The following is a 21542-nucleotide window of genomic DNA, read 5'->3' on the forward strand; positions in this document are numbered from 1 at the left end:
GAGCTCCACCAATGTTTTTCAACAGATAAAAGAAGGACCTTGTCATGGTTTTGCTGCACACAATTTATGGATGTATATACTGGAAATAGATAGATTACTTATCCATAAATTGTGCAAACGTTTCCTACAAATGTCTTTTTAATTGTAGAAGTTTCACTTCGCCTTGAATAAAGTCAATCATCTCTATCAGTGGGATATGAACCAGAAGAATCTGGACATTTCCTTCTTTGTAAACCCAATAATATCCACATCTTCATCACACTTCATATTTACTGTTTTATTGTTGTTACATAGATTGGAATCAGAATAATTCTGGATTATAAGACGAGATCACAGAAATAAGTGACAGAATCATCCACATACTGAATATAACAGGGATTCTTCTTAGAGTTACAGGGTTGATGATAAACCAGAACTCGAGGACGTCGTAAAAACATTATCTTCTTTATTTATTCAACATCACACAAGATAAACAAGATAAACCGGAGTCTTTAAGTTTATATTGTCTATTATGTTTCATGTTGCATAAACAAAGAAGGTAATGATTTTACGACGTCATCAAGTGCTAGTTTATTATCAACTCTGCAAAAATTTACCATACCCTGGAACCACAGCCCACACCTTGCTGCAAGGCTGCTTAATGAATGGTGTGGGATTATGTACATAGGAGGATTGAACTGATTAAGTGGTTTCTTCCTATACTTCTTCTTAATTTCCTAAACTGAAAATGGGGAAGACTTGGTGTCAGTAGACCATTCAGAGTGATCAACGACGCTGTAGGCAATATTCATGCCAACTCCATCTAAACTTGCCCAAATATTCATTTCTGATCCACCCTGTCCTAGATGAGTGGCAGAAAGAGGGGTTTTTATAGAAAGTCATTAACATGGTATTGAATAGGTTTTCTAGGGTCTATTCTACTTGGTCTTCTAGGATCTATTCTACTTGGTCTTCTAAGGTCTATTCTACTTGACTTTCTAGGGTCTATTCTACTTGGTCTTCTAGGGCCTAATCTATATGGTGTTCTAGGGTCTATTCTACTTGGTCTACTAGGGTCCATTCTACTTGGTCTTCTAAGGCCTATTCTACTTGGTCTTCTAGGGTCTATTCTACTTCGTCTTTGAGGGTCTATTCTACTTCATGGCTCTTTTACAAATACCCTTATAATGCTCACACATATGATAATATACAGATACATGCTGAAGCTACTAACAAATTAATCTAACATTTCATGGCAATAATCAACAAGGGACTAAACGTTTATGTCCACCGTGTGGACCAGTACTGTAGAACTATAAAGGAGCTGTGGCTATTCTAAGGGAACAGGACAATCTTCTTTCTTCACACACTTAAAATTAGAAAATATATAGCCGTCATCACAGACACATGAAGGAGCAGTGTCACAGATATCAGGGCTATGTCCTTCTTCACAGTTTGGTTGGCAGGTGGATGCATTAGGCTCATAGTGCATGTTAGCTTCACATTTTCCTTCGCAATCTTCAGGCTTGACGCAGCCTGCAGGGGATGGGATAAGCCCGGAATCACATCTACAGCCATAATATTCATGGTAGGTACAGAGTTTCCCCTGGTAGAAAGGACTGCTACAGGTTGTATCACAGCCAGTAATGAGTCCATAATGAGTGTTTGGAGGGCAAACTAGAACCAAAGAAGATGAAAATCTCATGTTAAAGAATTGTTACCAACCACAAAGTCCACTTTAGTCAATTACAATTTTTTTCTGACATTTTTGGCACAAACACTGCAGGGTGAATATTGGCAACCTCCCACGTTCATATGTAGTGACTAACAACAAATAACTAGAGCTTGTTGGGTCTCCCATGTGATTAGGGTTTACCTCACACGATCAGTATATTTACGGAATGTGTCAATCGGCTTCATCAGGAACTTATTTGGATGGTTGATAATTGGGAAACGCAAGTTCATAAGAAAACTCACTCCAGATTATTGGCCCAACTAAACAGGCTGGTAAAACCATAATTTGTCTAGTGCAACTATTTTGTAAGCCAGCTTTACAATTATTGTTATCCACAGCACATCGTCGTGTGTAAACAGCAGATGAGCTGCCAAGAACAATGACGGTTCATGTGCACAGAACTATTAATGATCATTCTGTGCATATAGAATTCTGGTCAATCGGCAGTCATTTAACAGCCATGATTGTGCCGTGTAAACCAGTCATTAATAAAGGATCCTGATCACAGCCACTTTTTTACAGTCGGCTCATGGCCTCAGAGGAAGTTCTCATGCCACAGTGGCCACTGGAGGAGTTTTGCAGCAGCCCTCCCCTCGCATCATTTCTAGCAGCTTCCTCATTTCTGTCACTTTGCAGCAGATTTCTCCTTTCTCGTTCTCTATCTTTACAGCAGCTCGTCCCTATTTCTAAGTTTGGGCAGCAGCTCTCCCCTTTCTCTTGTCATTTCTAGCAGCGTTCTCTATACTCTTTATATAGCAGCTCTCTCTTTTCTTAGCTTTGCAGTAGCTTTTCCCTCTCTCTTCCTAATGTTGGGCAGCAGCTCTCCCCTTTCTCTTGTCATTTCTAGCAGCGTTCACTATACTCTTTATATAGCAGCTCTCTCTTTTCTTAGCTTTGCAGTAGCTTTTCCCTCTCTCTTCCTAATGTTGTGCAGCAGTTCTTCCCCTTCTCCTGCACTCTCCTTTTACAGCAACTCTCCACTTTCTCCTTCTCTACAATTGCAGCAGCTCTTCCAAGTCTCTGGTCATTTTTAGCAGCTCTCTCTCTATGCAGCAGTTTTCTCCTCTCTATTGTTCTCTTTTCCTTTTTCTGCAGAAGCTGTCCCCTGTCATGACTCTGGACAGGATGGTGCTGCCTCCATCCTGGTCAGGTCAGGGTTAATTTTAGTCCACCTCTTTGGTTCTGGGGTGGCCATTTAGCGTTGGCAGTTCCTGGATTGTGTGTCGGTGACACGTCTGTATACTCGGCTTGTGGTTGCTGACCCAGGTTTACGTTGTGCCTCTGTGCTTGTGTGTCTTGCTGTGTATGACTTGGTTCTGTTCCCTGACTGCTGCCTTTGCATTCTGCTTTGTACTGCTCTGTCTCTCCTGGTAATCAGAACTCATGGCTTGTCCCTGTTTACTCTGTGTCTTATCCTTCGGTACATTGCTCCCTCCTGGCTTTGACCCTCGGCTCTCCTTGACTACGTTTTCTGTTTGTGCTCTGCACCCTGTGTGAGTAGAGAACCGTGTGCACTAACTACTAAGGAAGGTGCCGTAGTAGGGTCCCACACCATGAAGTAATAAAAATAAACTAGGCACTCAACTTAAAGTCCCCTGGCTTATTTACCATTGGGGATTTTCCTCTTTTAACGCCCCATACTTTTGTGAAAGTGACAATACTGAGACGTGCCTCACTAAATATCCACAGGATTCCCACGAATCCCTGACACTCCTGTATCGTTTTTAATTATAAAGGCCAAATGCAGCCGAAACGCTTTGCCTTGACTGCACCCTGTGTGGTCAGTGTCCCTGCATTCACATGCGGTGGCTCCGCCCCCTGGTGAAGTGACTGCTCAGTGCCAGGTCCTGAACTGCATTAGTTTAAGGTCCTTGAGCTTGGCATGCCTTGTTTCTGCACTCCCTAGATTTATGCAAGTGCCCCCGATAGGCAGCACCAGTGACATCTTAGGTGTCATGACATCCCCTTTCTCCTTCACTCACATTTTATAGCAGCTCTCCCCTTTCTCTGTTCTCTTTCTGGAGCAGCTCTCCCCTTTTTCCTGTCCTTTTCTTTTGCACCAGCTCTCTCCTTTGTCCTTTATCTTTCAGCAGCTGCTCCTTTGTCCTTTTGCAGTAGCTGTCCCCTTTTTCCTGCCCTTTCCTTTTGCAGTGGCTCACCCTTCTCCTGTCCTTTCCTTTTTTAGCAGCTCTCGCCTTTCTCCTTTGTCCTTTTGCAGTAGCTCTCCCCTTTTTCCTGCCCTTTCCTTTTGCAGTGGCTCACCCTTCTCCTGTCCTTTCCTTTTTTAGCAGCTCTCGCCTTTCTCCTTTGTCCTTTTGCAGTAGCTCTCCCCTTTCTCCTGCCCTTTCCTTTTGCAGTGGCTCACCCCTTTCTCCTTTGTCCTTTTGCAGTAGCTCTCCCCTTTCTCTAGCCCTTTCCTTTTGCAGCAGCTCTCGCCTTTCTCCTTTTGCAGTAGCTCTCCCCTTTCTCCTGCCCTTTCCTTTTTTAGCAGCTCTTGCCTTTCTCCTTTGTCCTTTTGCAGTAGCTCTCCCCTTTCTCTAGCCCTTTCCTTTTGCAGCAGCTCTCTGTAGTGAAACCTCCACCAGGGGGAGCTGGTGAGGGAAGAGAGGTTATACACTAAGAGCAGCAACCCTGAGCAACAGCACAGGTGCCACAGGTAACGAGAGAGAATAGTCAGACGAACCGAGTCAGAAACTAGCAGGAGCAGACGTACCAGAAGGAGCAGCAAAACACGTAGTCAAAATACCAAAGCCGAGAGTCAGAAAGCCAGAACATGAGCACGGGGTCCAAAACGTGAGACGAAATACGTGGTCGGGGTACAAGCCAGGGAGTCAGATGCCAGAGAGGGAACGTAACAGCAGAGACGAATACCAAGAGACGGGGTCAGAAATCAGTCCGGGTCATACACGTGAATATCAGTCAAAGGCAGGAGGATCACCAGGGTACAAGGGTCAGCGGCTCTAAACTGCAAGCTTGAGCTATCACTAACACTGGTCAGCAGGCTTTGAGGGATTTAAATAGCCCAGCTAGCTCCAGAACGAGGCTGAGGAGATTAACCCCCGCATGACCAGTCCGGAGTGAAGACAGCAGAAGATAAACTCCGGACTGGACCATGACACTCTCCCTTTTCTCTTGCCCTTTCCTTTTGCAGAAGCTCTCCTCTTTCTCCTTTGTCCTTTCCTTTTGCACCAGCTCTCCCATTTTCCCTGCCCTTTACTTTTATAGCACCTCTCCCCTTTTCTTGACCTTTCCTTTTACAGCAGCACTCCCCTTTCTCATGCTCTTTCCTTTTGCAGCAGCTCTCCCCTTTTTCCTGCCCTTTTTTCACAGCAGGTCTCCCCTTTCTCTTGTCATTTTAGCAGCTTTCTCCTTTTTTCCTAAACAGCTGTTCTCTCCTCTTTCTTATTCTCTTACTTTGAAACAGCTTTCTGTTCTCTCCTTCATTCTCATGGCAGCAGCTTTCTGCTCTCTATTTATCTCTGATTGCATTTTGAATTTACAGCAGTTTTCTCTTTCCTTCTTTTGCAGTAACCCCTCATAACTTTCTCTCTTTTCAACCCCTCTGCCCTCTCCCATTCTTTTTTGCAGCATCTCTTTTTTCCCCTTTTTTCTCACTCTCTATTTACATACAGTGGGAAAAAAAAGTATTTAGTCAGCCACCAATTGTGCATGTTCTCCCACTTAAAAAGATGAGAGAGGCCTTTAATTGACATCATAGGTAGATCACAAGAGAGACAAAATAAGAAAGCAAATCCAGAAAATCACCTTGTCTCATTTGGCAAGATTTATTTTGCAAATTATGGTGGAAAATAAGTATTTGGTCACCTAAAACCATGCAAGAATTCAGGATCTCACAGAACTGTAACGCCTTCTTTAAGAGGCTCCTCTGTCCTCCACTCATTACCTGTAGTAATGACACCTGTTTGAACTTGTTATCTGTGTAAAAGACACCTGTGCACAACCTCAGTCACACTCCTAACTCCACTACAATGAAGACCAAAGAGCTGGATGATGTAATCACTCAGCGGCCGGCTGTGCCAGAGAGAGGAAGTTGTCAGTGACGGTGATGCTTCAGCTGCGGGGAAACCTGCAGAGAGGTGAGAGAAGTTGTGTGTGTGTTTTCTGTATGTACAGTATGTGTGTTGTATGTGTGTGGAGATGAGTGGTGGTGTGTGTGTGTGCATGCGCAGCACTGTAGGGGAATGTGCAGAGAGGTGAATGGTGTTGTGTATGTCTGTGTGTAGGTGGAGGAGATGGCAATGATGGGGTAATGGGGAAAAGAGAATGATGGGGTGATGGAGAGGGCAATGATGGGGATGGTGGGGGAGGAGGAAATGATGGAAGTGGTGGAATGGGCAAGGATGGGGATTGTGGGGGAGGAGAAGATGATGGACTTAGTGGAATGGGCAAGGATGGGGATAGTGGGGGAGAAGGCAATGATGGAGGTGGTGGGAAGGGCAATAATGGGGTGGAGGGGGACGAAATGATGGAGGTGGTGGAAAGAACAATGATGGGGTGGTGGGGTAGAATGCAATGATGGTGGTGGTGGAAAGGACAATGATGGGGTGGTGGGGGAGAATGCAATGATGGTGGTGGCGGAAAGGACAATGATGGTGGTAGTGGAAAGGGCAATAATGGGGGTGGTGGGAGAGGAGGAAATGATGGAGGTTGTGGAATGGGCAATGATGGGGTGGGGGAGAGGACAATAATGGGATGCGGGGGGAAGGAGGACAATGAGAGGTGTGGGGGATTGGGATGGGAAGAAAACACTTATAATGGACATAGGAACAGGGAGAGGTGGAGGAAGACATTATTATCATTATGTACTAGATGTGGGCCCAATGCTATCACATCGGGAGGGCAGTGACATCACGATGGGGGCAGCTTTGTGGCGCTGGGAGTTGCGCTGGGGGTGGCGGCCCACCCACCTCTGTGCAGTCACAGCCGGCAGGAAAGACGGTGTTTTGCGGCCTGTGCTGGAGATGGTGTGTGGCGCCACCAGAGGGTGGCCGCACCCCATCTCCAGCACAGGCCGCAAGCCGCGGTCTTTCCTGCCGGCTGTGACTGCATGGAGGCGGGTGGGCAGGCAGTGGTGGGTCCGGCAGCGGATCCAGCAGCGGCGGGGGGTCCGGCGGTCGGTCCAGCAGCGGCGGGGGGTCCTGGCGGTGGGTCCGGCGGCGGCGGGGTCCGGCGGCGGGTCCAGCGGTGTGGGGGTTCCGGAGGTGTCCCGCTGGTGGTACTGTGGAAGGGCCTGGTACCACCAGCGGGTGCCATATTGGAATACCTATCACTTGGGTATTCCAATATGGCAGTCGGCGTACTTCCGGGGCGGTGCGGTGGATAGTGGGATTCGAGGACATCCAGACGGAAGTGGATGACAGACAATTTAAGGCAATTATATAAATAGATAACACAGACCCTTAGCATATAGTGTACTCACTAATTCTGTATAACACCATCCTTAGTTACATTGTTTCATCTTTTATTATGTATAACACCGTCCCTTATTACGTACCGTCCTCTCTAGTTATATATGGTGCCGTCCCTTATTATATAGCTTCCTCTGCTGTTATGTACTGTGCTGTCTCTTACATAGTGTATTCTTGTTAATTTTGTTATTCACAGTGCCCTCTTTTATTACATAGTCCCCTCTCTTTTTAGATATAAAATGACTGCTGATGGAGGAGCGACCAGTCCATAAGCTCCTCCATTAAAAAAGAAGCTTTCCCATGCTCCATCAGCCATCATTGCATTATACAGCTAACAAGACAGGATGGTATGTTATAAAAACCAGGACTCTATACCGTATAATCCAATATGTAAGGGACTGTACATAACATGAGAGAGCGCTGTATAATAAGGGATGGTAATATACATAATATAGGAGACCATGTAATATATATACATCTATGTGTGTGTGTGCCTATATATATATATATATATATATATATATATATATATACTGTGTATATATATATATATATATATATACTGTATATCTAAATATATAGATATATACATACTGCTAAAAAAAAAATAAAGGGAACACATCCTATATATCACTGAATGACAAATTCCAGTTGCCAAAATTTATTCATTACACATGTAATGCATTGAGAGCAATAAAACATAAAAATGATTATTGTAAATTAAAATTAATATGAGGTGTGATTGACTTGGAGTTAGATGGTGTTTAAGTGTTCCCTTTATTTCTTTGGAGCCGTTGAGCAGTGTATACAATATATATATATATATATATATATATATATATATATATATATATATATATATTAGCTTTGCCGCCATGAAAGGAAGGGAGCCCAGACACATTTCTTGCACAGGGGCCCCAAGCTGTCAGTGTCCGCCCCTGACCAGGACTCTCCAGATCTCAACTCCATAGAAAACCTTTGGAGGGATTTGAAAGTCCGTGCTGCCCAGCGACAGGCCCAAAACATCACTGCTCTAGAGGAGATCTGTATGAAGGAATGGGACAACATACCACTAACAGTGTGTGCCAACCTTGTGAAGACTTACAGGAAACGTTTGACCTCTGTCATTGCCAACAAAGGATATATAACAAAATATTGAGATTAACTTTTGCTAATGACCAAATACTTATTTTCCACCATAATTAGAAAAATAAATCTTGCCAAATCAGACAAGGTGATTTTCTGGATTTGTTTTCTCATTTTGATTCTCATAGTTGTGGTCTACCTATGATGTCAATTACAGGCCTCTCTCATCTTTTTAAGTGGGAGAACTTGCACAATTGGTGGCTGACTAAATACTTTTTTCCCACTGTATCTTTTCCTTAACAATTGAAAATTCTGCTCACCTGTTTTCTTTATACTGTAACAGTCGGTCTGCCACTGTAACACTGTAATGAGATTAAAAAGCTTTTATTATTATGATGATTACTATTTTGCAACTATTATTTTTGTCTGTGTAATTATATATATATATATTATTCACGGATCAGATAAATAACAGCTAATGAAGTACAGATGTGAAATAAGACTCACCTGCCATCAAGAAGACTACAGAAAGTGTCAGGAAGCCCATGTCTTCTGTAGATTGGAGACTGCAAGTGACTTGATATAATATCACAATTCTGGGATGGTCGTCTATGTACTGTTGAACAGAGTTCTCCGTTGTGCCATTTATAGGACCAGATCCGTAATATTTGCATACATCATTACATATCTGTTCATTATTACATTGTGCAACATGTCCTTAAATGAAGCAATAATAAAATGTGATGAAACAAGGAAGGATGAGATGTCTCATAATTAATAAATACTAGCTTGGCCCGTGCAAAATTTTCACACATTGGTCATCGGGGGCGCAAGCAATTTCAGAAAAAGCAAGCTGGCCAAATGAAAATGTATTTCATGAGCTGATGAACACAGACAGGTATTTATATATATAAAAAAAAATAAAAAACAAAAAACAAATCTGAACTGAGACAAGTAAGTTAATGTGTATGCACAATGTAAGTGCATATTAACACATGACCATTAACCAGAGAAAACAAAAAACACAAATATCCTGAACTAAAAAGTAAAAAATGTATACTGCAAATAATGCATAAAGGTAATAATAATAATAAGGGTATTTAGTAAACATAATTTTGATCAAAATAATGTACAAGCCATCCCGCCACGTCACGGCAACCCTTGTGGGACAGTCCTACTCTAGTATTTAAAACCTTTTCACTTGCCAAGTGGCGTGAATGTGAATAAGGGTCGAGCGGCTGAACCACTAGTAACAGCTTAGGCCAGACTGGATGGCTTTCCCAGCTCAGAAAGAGGGCGGTCACACCCATATATGCACTGAATGCACAATGAAATGAATAAAAAACAAATCTGAACTGAGAAAAGTAAAGGTATTTATATATGTAGAATGGTAATACAATAAATTGTTTTTATAAGTAGAGCCCAGAAAATGTTTTCCGGTTGAGGTGCCACCTGCAGGTCATTGTGTCTTTCTGCAGGTTTATGAAAATTAATGTTTAAACTGTATTTAGTGATAAAATTGTGAATGTGTGGTTTTTTTTTAGCTGCTTTCTTGCTGAAGGGAGCAAGTTTACCTTTCAAATGGTGTATCGTGTGTGCTGGGGCGAAGTATTCAGCGAAAAAGCAGTGCATGTTTACAAATGTGTTGGTAGTGTGCTTTGGGGTACAGTGGTGCCACCTGCAGGTCATTTTTCCTTACTGTAGGTTTATGAAAATTAATGTTTAAACTGTATTTTGTGATCAAATCGTGGATGTGTGGTTTGTTTGGTTATTTTCTTGCTGAAGGGGGCAAGTTTACCTTTCAATTGGTGTATCATTTGTATGTGTGGGTGCAGTATGACCGGAGATACAAAGGAATCACCGAAAAACAGTGTTTAGAAATAATAGCATACATACCTTATTTTATACAAAAGGGCTCAGATTCTTCCAGCTACAAAATAGATGTCCAACTTTGGTCTTAAAGGTAATGTGTCATCAAAAATGTAGTTTTGTAAATCAGGTTTAACATTTTGTTTCCATATCACAGTCTTTAGAATCTTGCAATTTTCACACTGGACACTGGGGCGGGTTTAGACTCTCTCCTCCTGTTTCAGCAAATCCACATGTACATTTGCAGCAAGGAACAGACTCACACCCTTACTTTTGCATTGAAGCATCTATTGAGCATGTGCAAAGGTCATTGTGAAAATTGCAATACTACCTAATTTTGTTGTTAATGTAGATCAATTGTGGGGAAACAAACAAAAGGTTTCATACAATACGTGGAACACATAAACTTGAGTTAATCTCCACAAAGAAACCAAGTGAACTGCACTAGAGCGTTGCTTCAATCACTATTAAATGTGATGAATAATCCTTTTAAACTGATTAAAACAGCACACTTGTGTAAGAAGGTGAGACAAGACGGAGTCAGCGGTGTGCGGTGCCCTTTAAGGCCGGAGCTATCGGGGCTTTCACCACTGCTAGCGGGGGGAGATTTCCCCTGGGAGGGAGAAACCATCTGGTCAGACAGCAGGGGGTGCGGGGTACTTAAGGGGGCCTGAGCATGGGAACGGGTCAGATATGGCGGGAAGGTGACAGGAGACAGTTCACTCCCTCTCTGCAGCTCCTACTGACGACTCCCCTGTTTCCAGACCTCCGTGTGCTAACTTGAAGATTACCCCTGACGCTATTGAGTTACCGTCTGTATCCAAACCACTGAATACCTCTGCTACACCCAAATACTGTTACAACAGCCTAGAGACTACTCTGAGAGACCTCAGATTGTTGTGGCTAGTGTACGTGCTCACTACCCGTGCCCAGCGCCATTTCTGAGACATTCATGCAACGGACTGTTTCCACGTTCCAGCATACCAGAGACAAAGAGGAATGAATCCTTCGGCACTGTTGGGCGGCAGTATTACTCATTTCTTCAGAGCAGAGCCAGAGACTTTGTGCATCGTTTGAGACACCGACAGGAGATATTACAGCCTTCCTCCTGTCAGAACTTCAACCGATAAGTGTCCCGTTTATCTTCTATATTCTCTTTGCCATTGTCTTTACCTCCTTGCGAGGAATATTACTGTTATCGATTGTTTAGTGAATACTTGTTAACCCCTTCTCAGTCTCCGGTTACTCACTGCATCAAACAAACTGCTTTCTCCTTTACACTTTTCCAATGCGGGGTGCTCAACAGTGAAAGTACGTATTCATTCTCATTATCCTAAAGAAAAAAAAATGTGGCACTCGCCATTAGGATTCAATATTTCAAAGTCTTTTTTATTTCATCCATGCAACAAAAGACATTATACAGGATTTGCGGGCTGGGGAGGCATGCAGGGAGCGTGCGAGTTCTTCAATCGGTCATTTTCTGATTAAACGTTGACTTTAAAGACCCTGAATAGTTTGTCTGCTTTGTCGTATGCTATGATTTCTGATGCATTGTATGAGAGTCTATAATAGTCACAACTCCCCTATAATCAGTTGACGCTCTCTAGCATTTCCATACTTTACACTGCATCTATGGATTTCCAACAATTTGTGGTGAATCTAGATAGTGAGAAAACATCACAGGTCGAAGCTTACCCATAGAGATGTGGAGAGAACGTTATAAAATACTGATGACACTGTACAGATAGTGTGTGACAGCTCAGCAGTGAAAAAGATTAGTGTGTGTGAAAAAAAAATAATATACAGGTTTCATTGATAGGAAAAAGGAGTAGAAGAGTCAGAGCATTTGTAAGGGCAAGGGGGTGCACATAGCTAGCAGCTCGCTTGGTCGATGTGGTGGTAGAGGTGCTGCTGTAATTTAATCACACATATGCACTTTTTCAAAGCAATCGGAGAATTTGAAGGACTATCAATTTGGGGATAATAAATTTGCCGAAATTTGAATTTCCTGCCAAAATTCTGAAAAAGCGAAGAATTCATATTTCACATCAGTATCTCTGGGAACAAGCACAAACCCAGCAGAAAATCATTAAATGGAGAGATGTGAAATGATTAGAAACAACTAACTCATTAGCAGCTATACACAGAAATAGATACAGGGTGTATTGAAAGTATTCAGACCCCTTTACATTTTTAACTCTGTGTTTCAATGCAGCAATTTGGTAACTTCAAAATAGTTCATTTCTTTCTCATTAATGTACACTCTGCACCCCATCTTGAAAAACAGAAATGTAGACATTTTTGCAAAGTTATTAAAAAAGAAAAACTGAAATATCACATGGTCAATAAGTATTCATACCCTTTGCTCATACACTTATATATAAGTCACATGGTGTCCTTTTCCTTGTGATCATCCTTGAGATGGTTCTACTCCTTCATTGGAGTCCAGCTGTGTTTAATTAAACTGATAGGACTTGATTTGTAAAGGGACACGCCTGTCTATATAAGACCTCACAGCTCATAGTGCATGTCAGACCAAATGAGAATCATGAGGTCAAAGGAACTGGCCAAGGAGCCCAGAGAAAGAATTGTGGCAAGGCACAGATCTGGCCGGCCAAGGTTACAAAAGAATTTATGCAGTACTCAAGGTTCCTAAGAGCACAGTGGCCTCCATAATCCTTAACCCCTTCACGACCAATGACACCACATAGACGTCATGAAATCCTGTGCCATTATGACCAGTGACGCCTATGTGGCATCATGACTTTAAAGCCCCCCTGCGGGTCGGGTGACCAGGGTCACTGAAAGGTTACCCTACCCGCAGATACATGGGGCTTTGTACTTCACCACAAGGGGTGTTGCTTCGCCTCCACGTGGCTACGATCGCTCTGATTGGCTGTTAAAAGTGAAACAGCCAATCAAAGCGATAGTAATATTTCATCAATGAAAATTGAAAATTGATGAAATATTACAATCCAGCCATGGCCGATGCTGCAGTAGCATCGGACATGGCTGGTGACACCGATCCAACCCCCCACTGCCCCCAGCCACTGAATGACAGCGGTGATGTGACGCCGTTGTCATCATCTGCTCCCCCCGCCTACCCTCCGCTCTCCCCACCTTCCAATTACCTCCCCTCCCACCCCCCGTTACCTACCGAGTGCCGCTATAGCTCCCGGTGTCCCGCGGTCCCGGACCATGGGCGCCGCCATATTAGAAAATGGCAGGCGCATGCTTAGTGCGCCCGCCGGCTGCCTATTCCATTCATTCATTTTGATCACTGTGATAAACTCTCACAGTGATCAAAATAGAATGAAAAGTAAATAAACCCCCCATTTATCACCCCCATAGTCAGGAACAAATAATAAAATAAAGAAATTATTTTTATTTTTATTTTTCCATTAGGGTTAGGGTTAGGGTTAGAATTAGGGTTAGGGTTGGAAATAGGGTTAGGGTGGAATTAGGGTTAGGGTTGGAATTAGGGTTAGGATTAGAATTAGGTTTAGGGTTGGAATTAGGGTTAGGGTTGGAATTAGGGTTAGGGTTGGAATTAGGTTTAAGATTAGGGTTAGGGATGTGTTGGGGTTAGCGTTGGGATTAGAGTTAGGCTTGTGGTTAGGGTTATGGTTAGGGTTGGGATTAGGGTTAGGGGTGTGTTGGGGTTAGGGTTATGGTTAGGGGTGTGTTGGGGTTAGGGTTGGAGTTCGAATTGAGGGGTTTCCACTGTTTAGGCACATCAGGGGGTCTCCAAACGCGACATGGTGCAACCATTGATTCCAGCCAATTTTGAGTTCAAAAAGTCAAACGATGCTCCCTCCCTTCCCAGCCCCGACGTGTGCCCAAACAGTGGTTTACCCCAACATATGGGATATCAGCGTACTCAGGAAAAATTGCACAGCAACGTTGGGGGTCTAATTTCTCCTGATACCCTTGGGAAAATAAAAAATTGGGGGCTAAAAAATTATTTTTGTGGAAAAAACAATATTTTTTTTATTTTCACGTCTCTGCGTTATAAACTTCTGTGAAGCACTCGGGGGTTCAAAGTGCTCACCACACATCTAGATAAGTTACTTGGAAGGTCTAGTTTCCAAAATGGGGTCACTTGTGGGGGTTTTTTACTGTTTAGGCAATCAGGGGCTCTGCAAACGTAACGATGACCGCAGACCATTCCTTCAAAGTCAGCATTTCAAAACATCACTACTTCCATTCCGAGCCCTTACGTGTGCCCAAACAATGGTTCCCCCATATATGGGGTACCAGGGTACTCAGGACAAACTGGACAAGAACTTTTGGGGTCCAATTTATCCTGTTACGCTTGTGAAAAAAAATTGTGGGCTAAAAATCATTTTTTTTTACGCAAAAAAATGATTTTTTATTTTCACGGCTCTGCGTTATAAACTTCTGTGAAGCACTTGGCAAATTCGGATGGCTGGGAAGTCAGTGTGTCTCCCCGACACGCATTTCGGCGATATACTCCTTCGTCATGGGTCTCCGAAACGCGCGTCTGGGCGACACGCTGACCGCCCGGCCATCCGAATTTTCGTCCCCTGAGGTAACTCTTATCCAGCGCTGTTAATTCTTATGTGAGTGGGTGTTATCATGTGCTCCCCCCTGGGGGTGGGTATAATGCCTCTCCATATATGTGGTGCCTTATTATCAGTATTGTCTATGAAGTTATGCAGATGTTAATCTAGTGGCCACATTTGCAGTTTGGCTGTGCCGTTTTAATTGTAATCGGCACTTATATATATACGCACATATATGTATTGGATACCCCCGAGGGAGAGAGGTATATCTTTTATCCTCCTCACCTATAAGTTCACCTTATTCCCTCATATTGCACCGGAGAGTACATCAGGTGGTCTATTTTTATATTCTCTGTAAATGGCTGTATTTCAGATGATTAATACTAATATAATACAATATATTTTTTGGACTGGCAAGGTTGACTCGTCCTTGAGTATTGCTGCACTTTCATGTTTGTTTGTTGCACATGTTCCACATGCTCCCCGTTTTTGTCATTTCCCCCTAATAAAGGAGTTACTTTTTCTACCTTTGGATCTAGAGTTGAGCGAAACTGGTCGAACAATTTCAAAAGTCGCCGACTTTTGGCAAAGTCGGGTTTCATGAAACGAAACCCGACCCTAGGATGAGGTCGGCCATGAGGTCGGCGACTTACGCGCCAAAGTCGCGTTTCAAAAGTTTGTTTAGAGTTCTTTTTCAGTCAATCAGGATCCACGGACACTGTGGGCAACGTGATGACATAGGCAGGGGTCGCCACCATCTTTCAGAAGGGCATGCAAGTGATTGGCTTGCTTTGGTGGGCGTCACAGGGGTCATAAAAGGGCGTGCACGCCGACCGCCATCTTACTTCTGCCGATCTTAGCATAGGGAGAGGTTGCTGATTCTGTAGGGAGAGCGTTAGGCAGGGAAGAAGACAAAAAAACTGCTTCTGCTGCTAGCGATTTTGCCTGTGCAACACACCAGTCACTGTGTGTGCAGTGCAAGGGGAGGCTATATTGTGGTGGATCAGCGGTGTTGGTTGTTAGGCTGCCTTCTAAGGCTTCCTGACAGCTGCATTGCTGTTTCCCCACTGCTCTGCAAACTGTTTTTTTAAAAGCAATCCCAATTTTTTTTTTGTCCTGCTAAGGTACTGAGCGTGCATTTATTCACACCATACAGCGGTGTACGCTCCTCACACAGTACCGTGTAACGGCTGTTATCACAGCCACAGTGAAGCTATATGTGTGTCACTGTGGAAGGATAAGTGGAGGACTTGTTCCGTTCTTACAGACCTACACTCTAGGGAGATTCCTATTCTGCCCAATTCTACAATTCACTTTTTTCACACCTGTGCCATCGAGCCTGTGACATAGCGCTCTGATATTTAGTGGGCCTCACACAATCCAAAAGTGTCCAGTGTCCACAAGTGTCTGCAGAAATTCAAAATCTCCCTTATCCTGTAGTCACTTTTTTCACACCTGCTGCATCGAGCCTGTGACATAGCGCTGTGATATTCAGTGGGCCTCACACAATCCAAGTGTCCAGTGTCCACAAGTGTCTGCAGAAAATCTAAATCTCCCTTATCCTGTAGTCACTTTTTTCACACCTGTGCCATCGAGCCTGTGACATAGCGCTGTGATATTCAGTGGGCCTCACACAATCCAAGTGTCCAGTGTCCACAAGTGTCTGCAGAAATTTAAAATCTCCCTTATCCTGTAGTCACTTTTTTCACACCTGTGCCATCGAGGCTGTGACATAGCGCTGTGATATTCAGTGGGCCTCACACAATCCAAGTGTCCAGTGTCAACAAGTGCCTGCAGAAATTCAAAATCTCCCAGAAATTCAAAATCTCCCTTATCCTGTAGTCACTTTTTTCACACCTGTGCCATCGAGCCTGTGACATAGCACTGTGATATTCAGTGGGCCTCACACAATCCAAGTGTCCAGTGTCCACAAGTGTCTGCAGAAATTCAAAATCTCCCTTATCCTGTAGTCACTTTTTTCACACCTGCTGCATCGAGCCTGTGACATAGCGCTGTGATATTCAGTGGGCCTCACACAATCCAAGTGTCCAGTGTCCACAAGTGTCTGCAGAAAATCTAAATCTCCCTTATCCTGTAGTCACTTTTTTCACACCTGTGTCATCGAGCCTGTGACATAGTGCTGTGATATTCAGTGGGCCTCACACAATCCAAGTGTCCAGTGTCCACAAGTGTCTGCAGAAATTCAAAATCTCCCAGAAATTCAAAATCTCCCTTATCCTGTAGTCACTTTTTTCACACCAGTGCCATCGAGCCTGTGACATAGCGCTGTGATATTCAGTGGGCCTCACACAATCCAAGTGTCCAGTGTCCACAAGTGTCTGCAGAAATTCAAAATCTCCCAGAAATTCAAAATCTCCCTTATCCTGTAGTCACTTTTTTCACACCTGTGCCATCGAGCCTGTGACATAGCGCTGTGATATTCAGTGGGCCTCACACAATCCAAGTGTCCAGTGTCCACAAGTGTCTGCAGAAATTCAAAATCTCCCAGAAATTCAAAATCTCCCTTATCCTGTAGTCACTTTTTTCACACCTGTGCCATCGAGCCTGTGACATAGCGCTGTGATATTCAGTGGGCCTCACACAATCCAAGTGTCCAGTGTCCACAAGTGTCTGCAGAAAATCTAAATCTCCCCTGTCCTATAGACACCTTGTACCTTGTTTTACATTACTATATAGTTTGTAGGATTTTGTCTACATTTCTACCAAAAATGAGGAAGGTTGGTGGAAGAGGCCGTGGAATTGGGCGGAGGTTGGCAGCTGGTAATGATGGTGTTGGTGGTGGATCTGATGCTAGTGGCAAAAGCAAAATAGGACCGAATGCAGGAGGTGTTGAGCCTGCGTCATCGTCTGGCTCCATAAGGCTTCGAAGGCTTAGTTTTCTAGGAGTTGGCAAACCGCTTTTAACGCCAAAGCATCAGGAAAAAGTTTTGTCTTACATTGCTGACTCAGCCTCCAGCTCTATCGCCTCCTCTTCTGAAGTTGTAAAAAGTAAAAGCACTGAGTCGTCATTGGAGGCTCATGTTCATGAACCACACCTTTCCTTGTGTCCTTCACCACAACCAAGATTGAAGGATGACGCAGGCCATACTACTGATTACTCCATGGAGCTGTTTTCACATACCATGCCTGGATCATCAAGTGAAATGGTGAATTACCCAGGCCAAGATGAATCTGACATGGAGTGCACTGATGCACAGCCGCTGATAGATGATTCTGCTGGTACATTCACTCAGAGCACTACATTGTCCTCGCAGTGTACAGAGCCAGATTCTGACCCTGATGAGACTCAGGTGCCCCTTCCCGCACACTATACCACCATACATGGTGACACAGAGGAAGGTGCACATGACATTGAAGAGGAGGTGATGGATGACCCAGTTGTTGACCCAGATTGGCATCCATTGGGGGAAGAGGATGCTGCTTCCAATAGCTCAGATGAGGAGCATCCACAGCAGACATCAACATCGCAACAGCTGTTATCTGGCAGGCCCGGAGCACTCCAAAGACAGGGTTCAAAAATCAAAAGAGTTGCTGGACAGCTTGTCCAGAGGGTCAAAACATCACAGCGTGCTAGGCCGCAAAATGTCTGCCAAAGTAGGAAGAGTGCAGTGTGGCACTTTTTTGAACAAAATCCTCATGATCAGGCCAAGGTTATCTGTAAGAAGTGCGCAAAGACCTTTAGCCGAGGGAAAAATCTGAAAAATTTGAATACCAGTTGCATGCTTAGACATTTAACCAGCATGCACTTGCAAGCGTGGACACAACACCAAACCTCAAGTGCCACATGTGCAACTGATCACAAAGAAGGTAGTCAGCAACGCTACATTGTTTCCCCCACTGTAAGCCCACCGGTTAGCACAGCAGCAAATGTTGAGGTGTCGTTGCAAGGCCACAGCAGTCAGGGAATCCCACTGTTATATCAACGAAATACTGAATCTAGGCCATCAGAAAGAACACCAACTCCATCACCATCATCAACCCTCTCTCAGTCCGCCCTGTCCACCGCTACTTCCACCATATGCAGCTCTCAAGTCCAGCTCACCCTCCCAGACACTATGAGTAGGTCAAGAAAGTACTCAGTCTCTCATCCGCGTACACTGGGTTTGAACGCCCACATTGCCAAACTAATCTCGTTTGAGATGATGCCCTTTCGGTTGGTGGAAAGCGCAGCTTTCCGCGAACTCATGGCCTATGCAGTACCACGCTATGACCTACCCAGTCGCCACTTCTTCTCTCGCAAAGCCATCCCAGCCCTCCACCATCATGTGAAAGACCGCATTGTCCATGCACTCAAGTAGTCAGTGAGTTGAAAGGTGCACCTCACAACTGATGCATGGTCCAGTCGGCATGGCCAGGGCCGTTACGTGTCCATCACTGCGCACTGGGTTAATGTGGTGGATGCAGGGTCCACAGGGGACAGCGGTGGTGGGACAGTGCTGCCTAACCCACGGTATAGGAAACAGTTGGCTGTAGGCGTTCCACCCTCCTCCTCCTCCTCCAGAAGCGAAAGCTCATCCACAGAGCGCAGTCGTATGAGCACTCCATCTGCAGCTGCCACTGTTGCACACGAGGTGTCCCCCTATCGAGCAGCTAGTGGAAAGCGTCAGCAGGCTGTGTTGCAGATGATGTGTTTGGGCGACAGACACACCGCCGAGGTGCTGGCCGAGTACTTGAAGCGACAAACTGAGTCATGGCTGGGCAGTGTACATCTTGAGGCAGGCAAGGTAGTTAGTGATAACGGCCGTAATTTTGTGGCAGCCATAGCCCTTTCAAAACTCAGCCACATACCTTGCTTGGCTCACACCTTGAACCTGGTGGTGCAGTGCTTCCTCAAAAATTATCCAGAGTTAACAGCCCTGCTCCAGAAGGTGCGAAGACTGTGCGCGCACATCCGCCGGTCGCCTGTACACTCCGTTCGTATGCAGAAGCTGCAGCGATTGCTCCACCTTCCCAACCACCGCCTCATTATCGACATTGCAACAAGGTGGAACTCCACCCTGCACATGGTGGAGCGGCTGTGCGAGCAGAGGCAGGCCACAATGCATTTGTGGGAGGATACACGGCCAGGCACTTTGAGAGCAGACATGGAGTTGACAGGTGTGCAGTGGTCGAAGCTGAAAGACCTCTGTAAAGTCCTTCAGTGTTTTGAGGAATGCACACGGCTGGTAAGCACAGACGACGCCATCCTAAGCATGAGCATCCCACTTATGCGTCTGCTCATGCAAACTTTGACGCACCTTAAGGAGCAGGCGTCTGCAGCCAATGTTGACGAGGAGGAAGAGGTGGAGGGAATCCTTGATGACATTCAGCCATTGTCTGCTCAGGGACCTCTCCTGGACGAGTTGGAGGAAGAAGAGGAGGAGGAGGAGGATGATGGGGATGATTACTTAGGGGAGGAGGATGCATCTCGTGGGGCAAGTGAAAATGTTGGCGTGGCAAGGTCTGGTACAGGGTTTGTGCATGACTGGAGGGATGTGGATTTGCCAGAAAGTGCTCCTCCAACCAGCACTCGCAGTGCATCATTGACACCGGGAACATTGGCCCACATGTCAGATTATGCCTTGCGGATCCTAAAAAGGGACCCCCGCATTGCCAAAATGATGAACGATGACGACTACTGGTTGGCCAGCATCCTGGATCCACGCTATAAAGGCAAATTACAAAACATCATGCCACAGGAGAACCTTGACCTAATATTGGCTAATAAACAAGCAACTCTGGTAAATCGGTTGCTTGAGGCATTCCCAGCACACAGCAGCGGTGATGGTTCTCACACGAGCCGTACGGGCCGGGGGCAGCTTGGCAGAGGTGTTCATGGTGCACACAGCAGAAGTGGCGTTGGAGACAGGGGTTTCATGACAATGTTGTGGACTGATTTTTCAAGTACCGCTCACACAACTGGTAATACAGCATCGATGGAAAGTGACAGAGACAGCAGTTGTCAACTATGGTTACAAACTATTTTTCCTCCCATGTCGATGTTCTCCCACACAGGTCATTCCCCTTTGACTATTGGGCCGCTAAACTGGACACCTGGCCTGAATTGGCACAATATGCCTTACAGGAGCTCGCTTGCCCAGCTGCAAGTGTGCTATCGGAAAGAGTCTTCAGTGCAGCTGGATCAATCCTGACAGAAAAAAGGACCCGTCTGTCAACCCAAAACGTGGATGATCTAACCTTCATTAAAATGAACCATGCATGGGTTTCCAAGGATTTTGTCCCACCTTCCCCTGATGACACATAGGGTGACAGAAAAATGGCTTGCTTTGGTCCACCTCTTCCTGGGACTTGACCTATTTCGCCTTTTGCATCAGCTGAATGTCCAACATCAACATATGCCACTTTCTAAAACTCCCTAACTGTGCTGCCTCCCCCCCCCATGGCCGGGGTCACCACCTAGCGCACGACACCGTGCGAGTGCCGTTGCCATGGACAGGTGGGTAGGCCAACTCTTGGGTGTGGGCACTGGCACAGGGTCCCTCATAGTGCAATCAAGTGTCTCTGACGGTGGTGGTGCACACCCGCCTTCAGACACACCGCCGTACTATGAGGGGTCCAGTGCCAGTACCGACGCCCACAAGTGGGCCCCCCTTGCTTGGCCAGGGCCCCAGCATTTGCAATCTTTACCTCTCCCTGCTCCTCCGCTGTGTAGTCTGGGCCGTCAAATCCATACTGTGCCTGACACCGTCTGAGCCTGCCTCCTGATGTATAGACATATATTTTGAATGTGTACACTATCCATACATGTTATCCGGGGATACGGTACTCTTTCTCACCTTTGTGCAATCACGTGCAAGCCATACTGGGCCTAACACCGTCTGAGCCTGCCTCCTGATGTATAGACATATCTTTTGAATGTGTACGCTATCCATACATGTTATCCGGGGATACGGTACC

At 45.0% G+C, this 21542-nt stretch overlaps 1 protein-coding gene across 2 annotated transcripts in view; it reads right to left on the bottom strand.

Annotated features, from left to right (window-relative positions):
* Window positions 1–262: 262 nt before the first annotated feature.
* The window catches only part of LOC141085252 (zonadhesin-like), a 79013-nt gene continuing 57733 nt past the window's right edge, over window positions 263–21542 (bottom strand). The window contains exons 2-5 of one of the 2 annotated variants that reach the window (XR_012231249.1): window positions 11083–11431; window positions 8737–8946; window positions 8550–8591; window positions 263–1656 (exon numbers count right to left, since the gene is read on the bottom strand). Coding sequence is in view for 1 of the 2 variants with exons in the window: in XM_073570522.1 (XP_073426623.1) it covers window positions 1310–1656; window positions 8550–8591; window positions 8737–8946 (599 nt within the window). In the remaining variant the exon portion in view is untranslated. The remainder of the gene's footprint in view (window positions 1657–8549; window positions 8592–8736; window positions 8947–11082; window positions 11432–21542) is intronic. The other variant, XM_073570522.1, reaches the window with a different exon arrangement.

This window comes from Dendrobates tinctorius, unplaced genomic scaffold (assembly GCF_039654945.1).
Source record: "Dendrobates tinctorius isolate UK_male_01 unplaced genomic scaffold, ASM3965494v1 ptg000028l, whole genome shotgun sequence".
Lineage (NCBI taxonomy): Eukaryota > Metazoa > Chordata > Amphibia > Anura > Dendrobatidae > Dendrobates > Dendrobates tinctorius.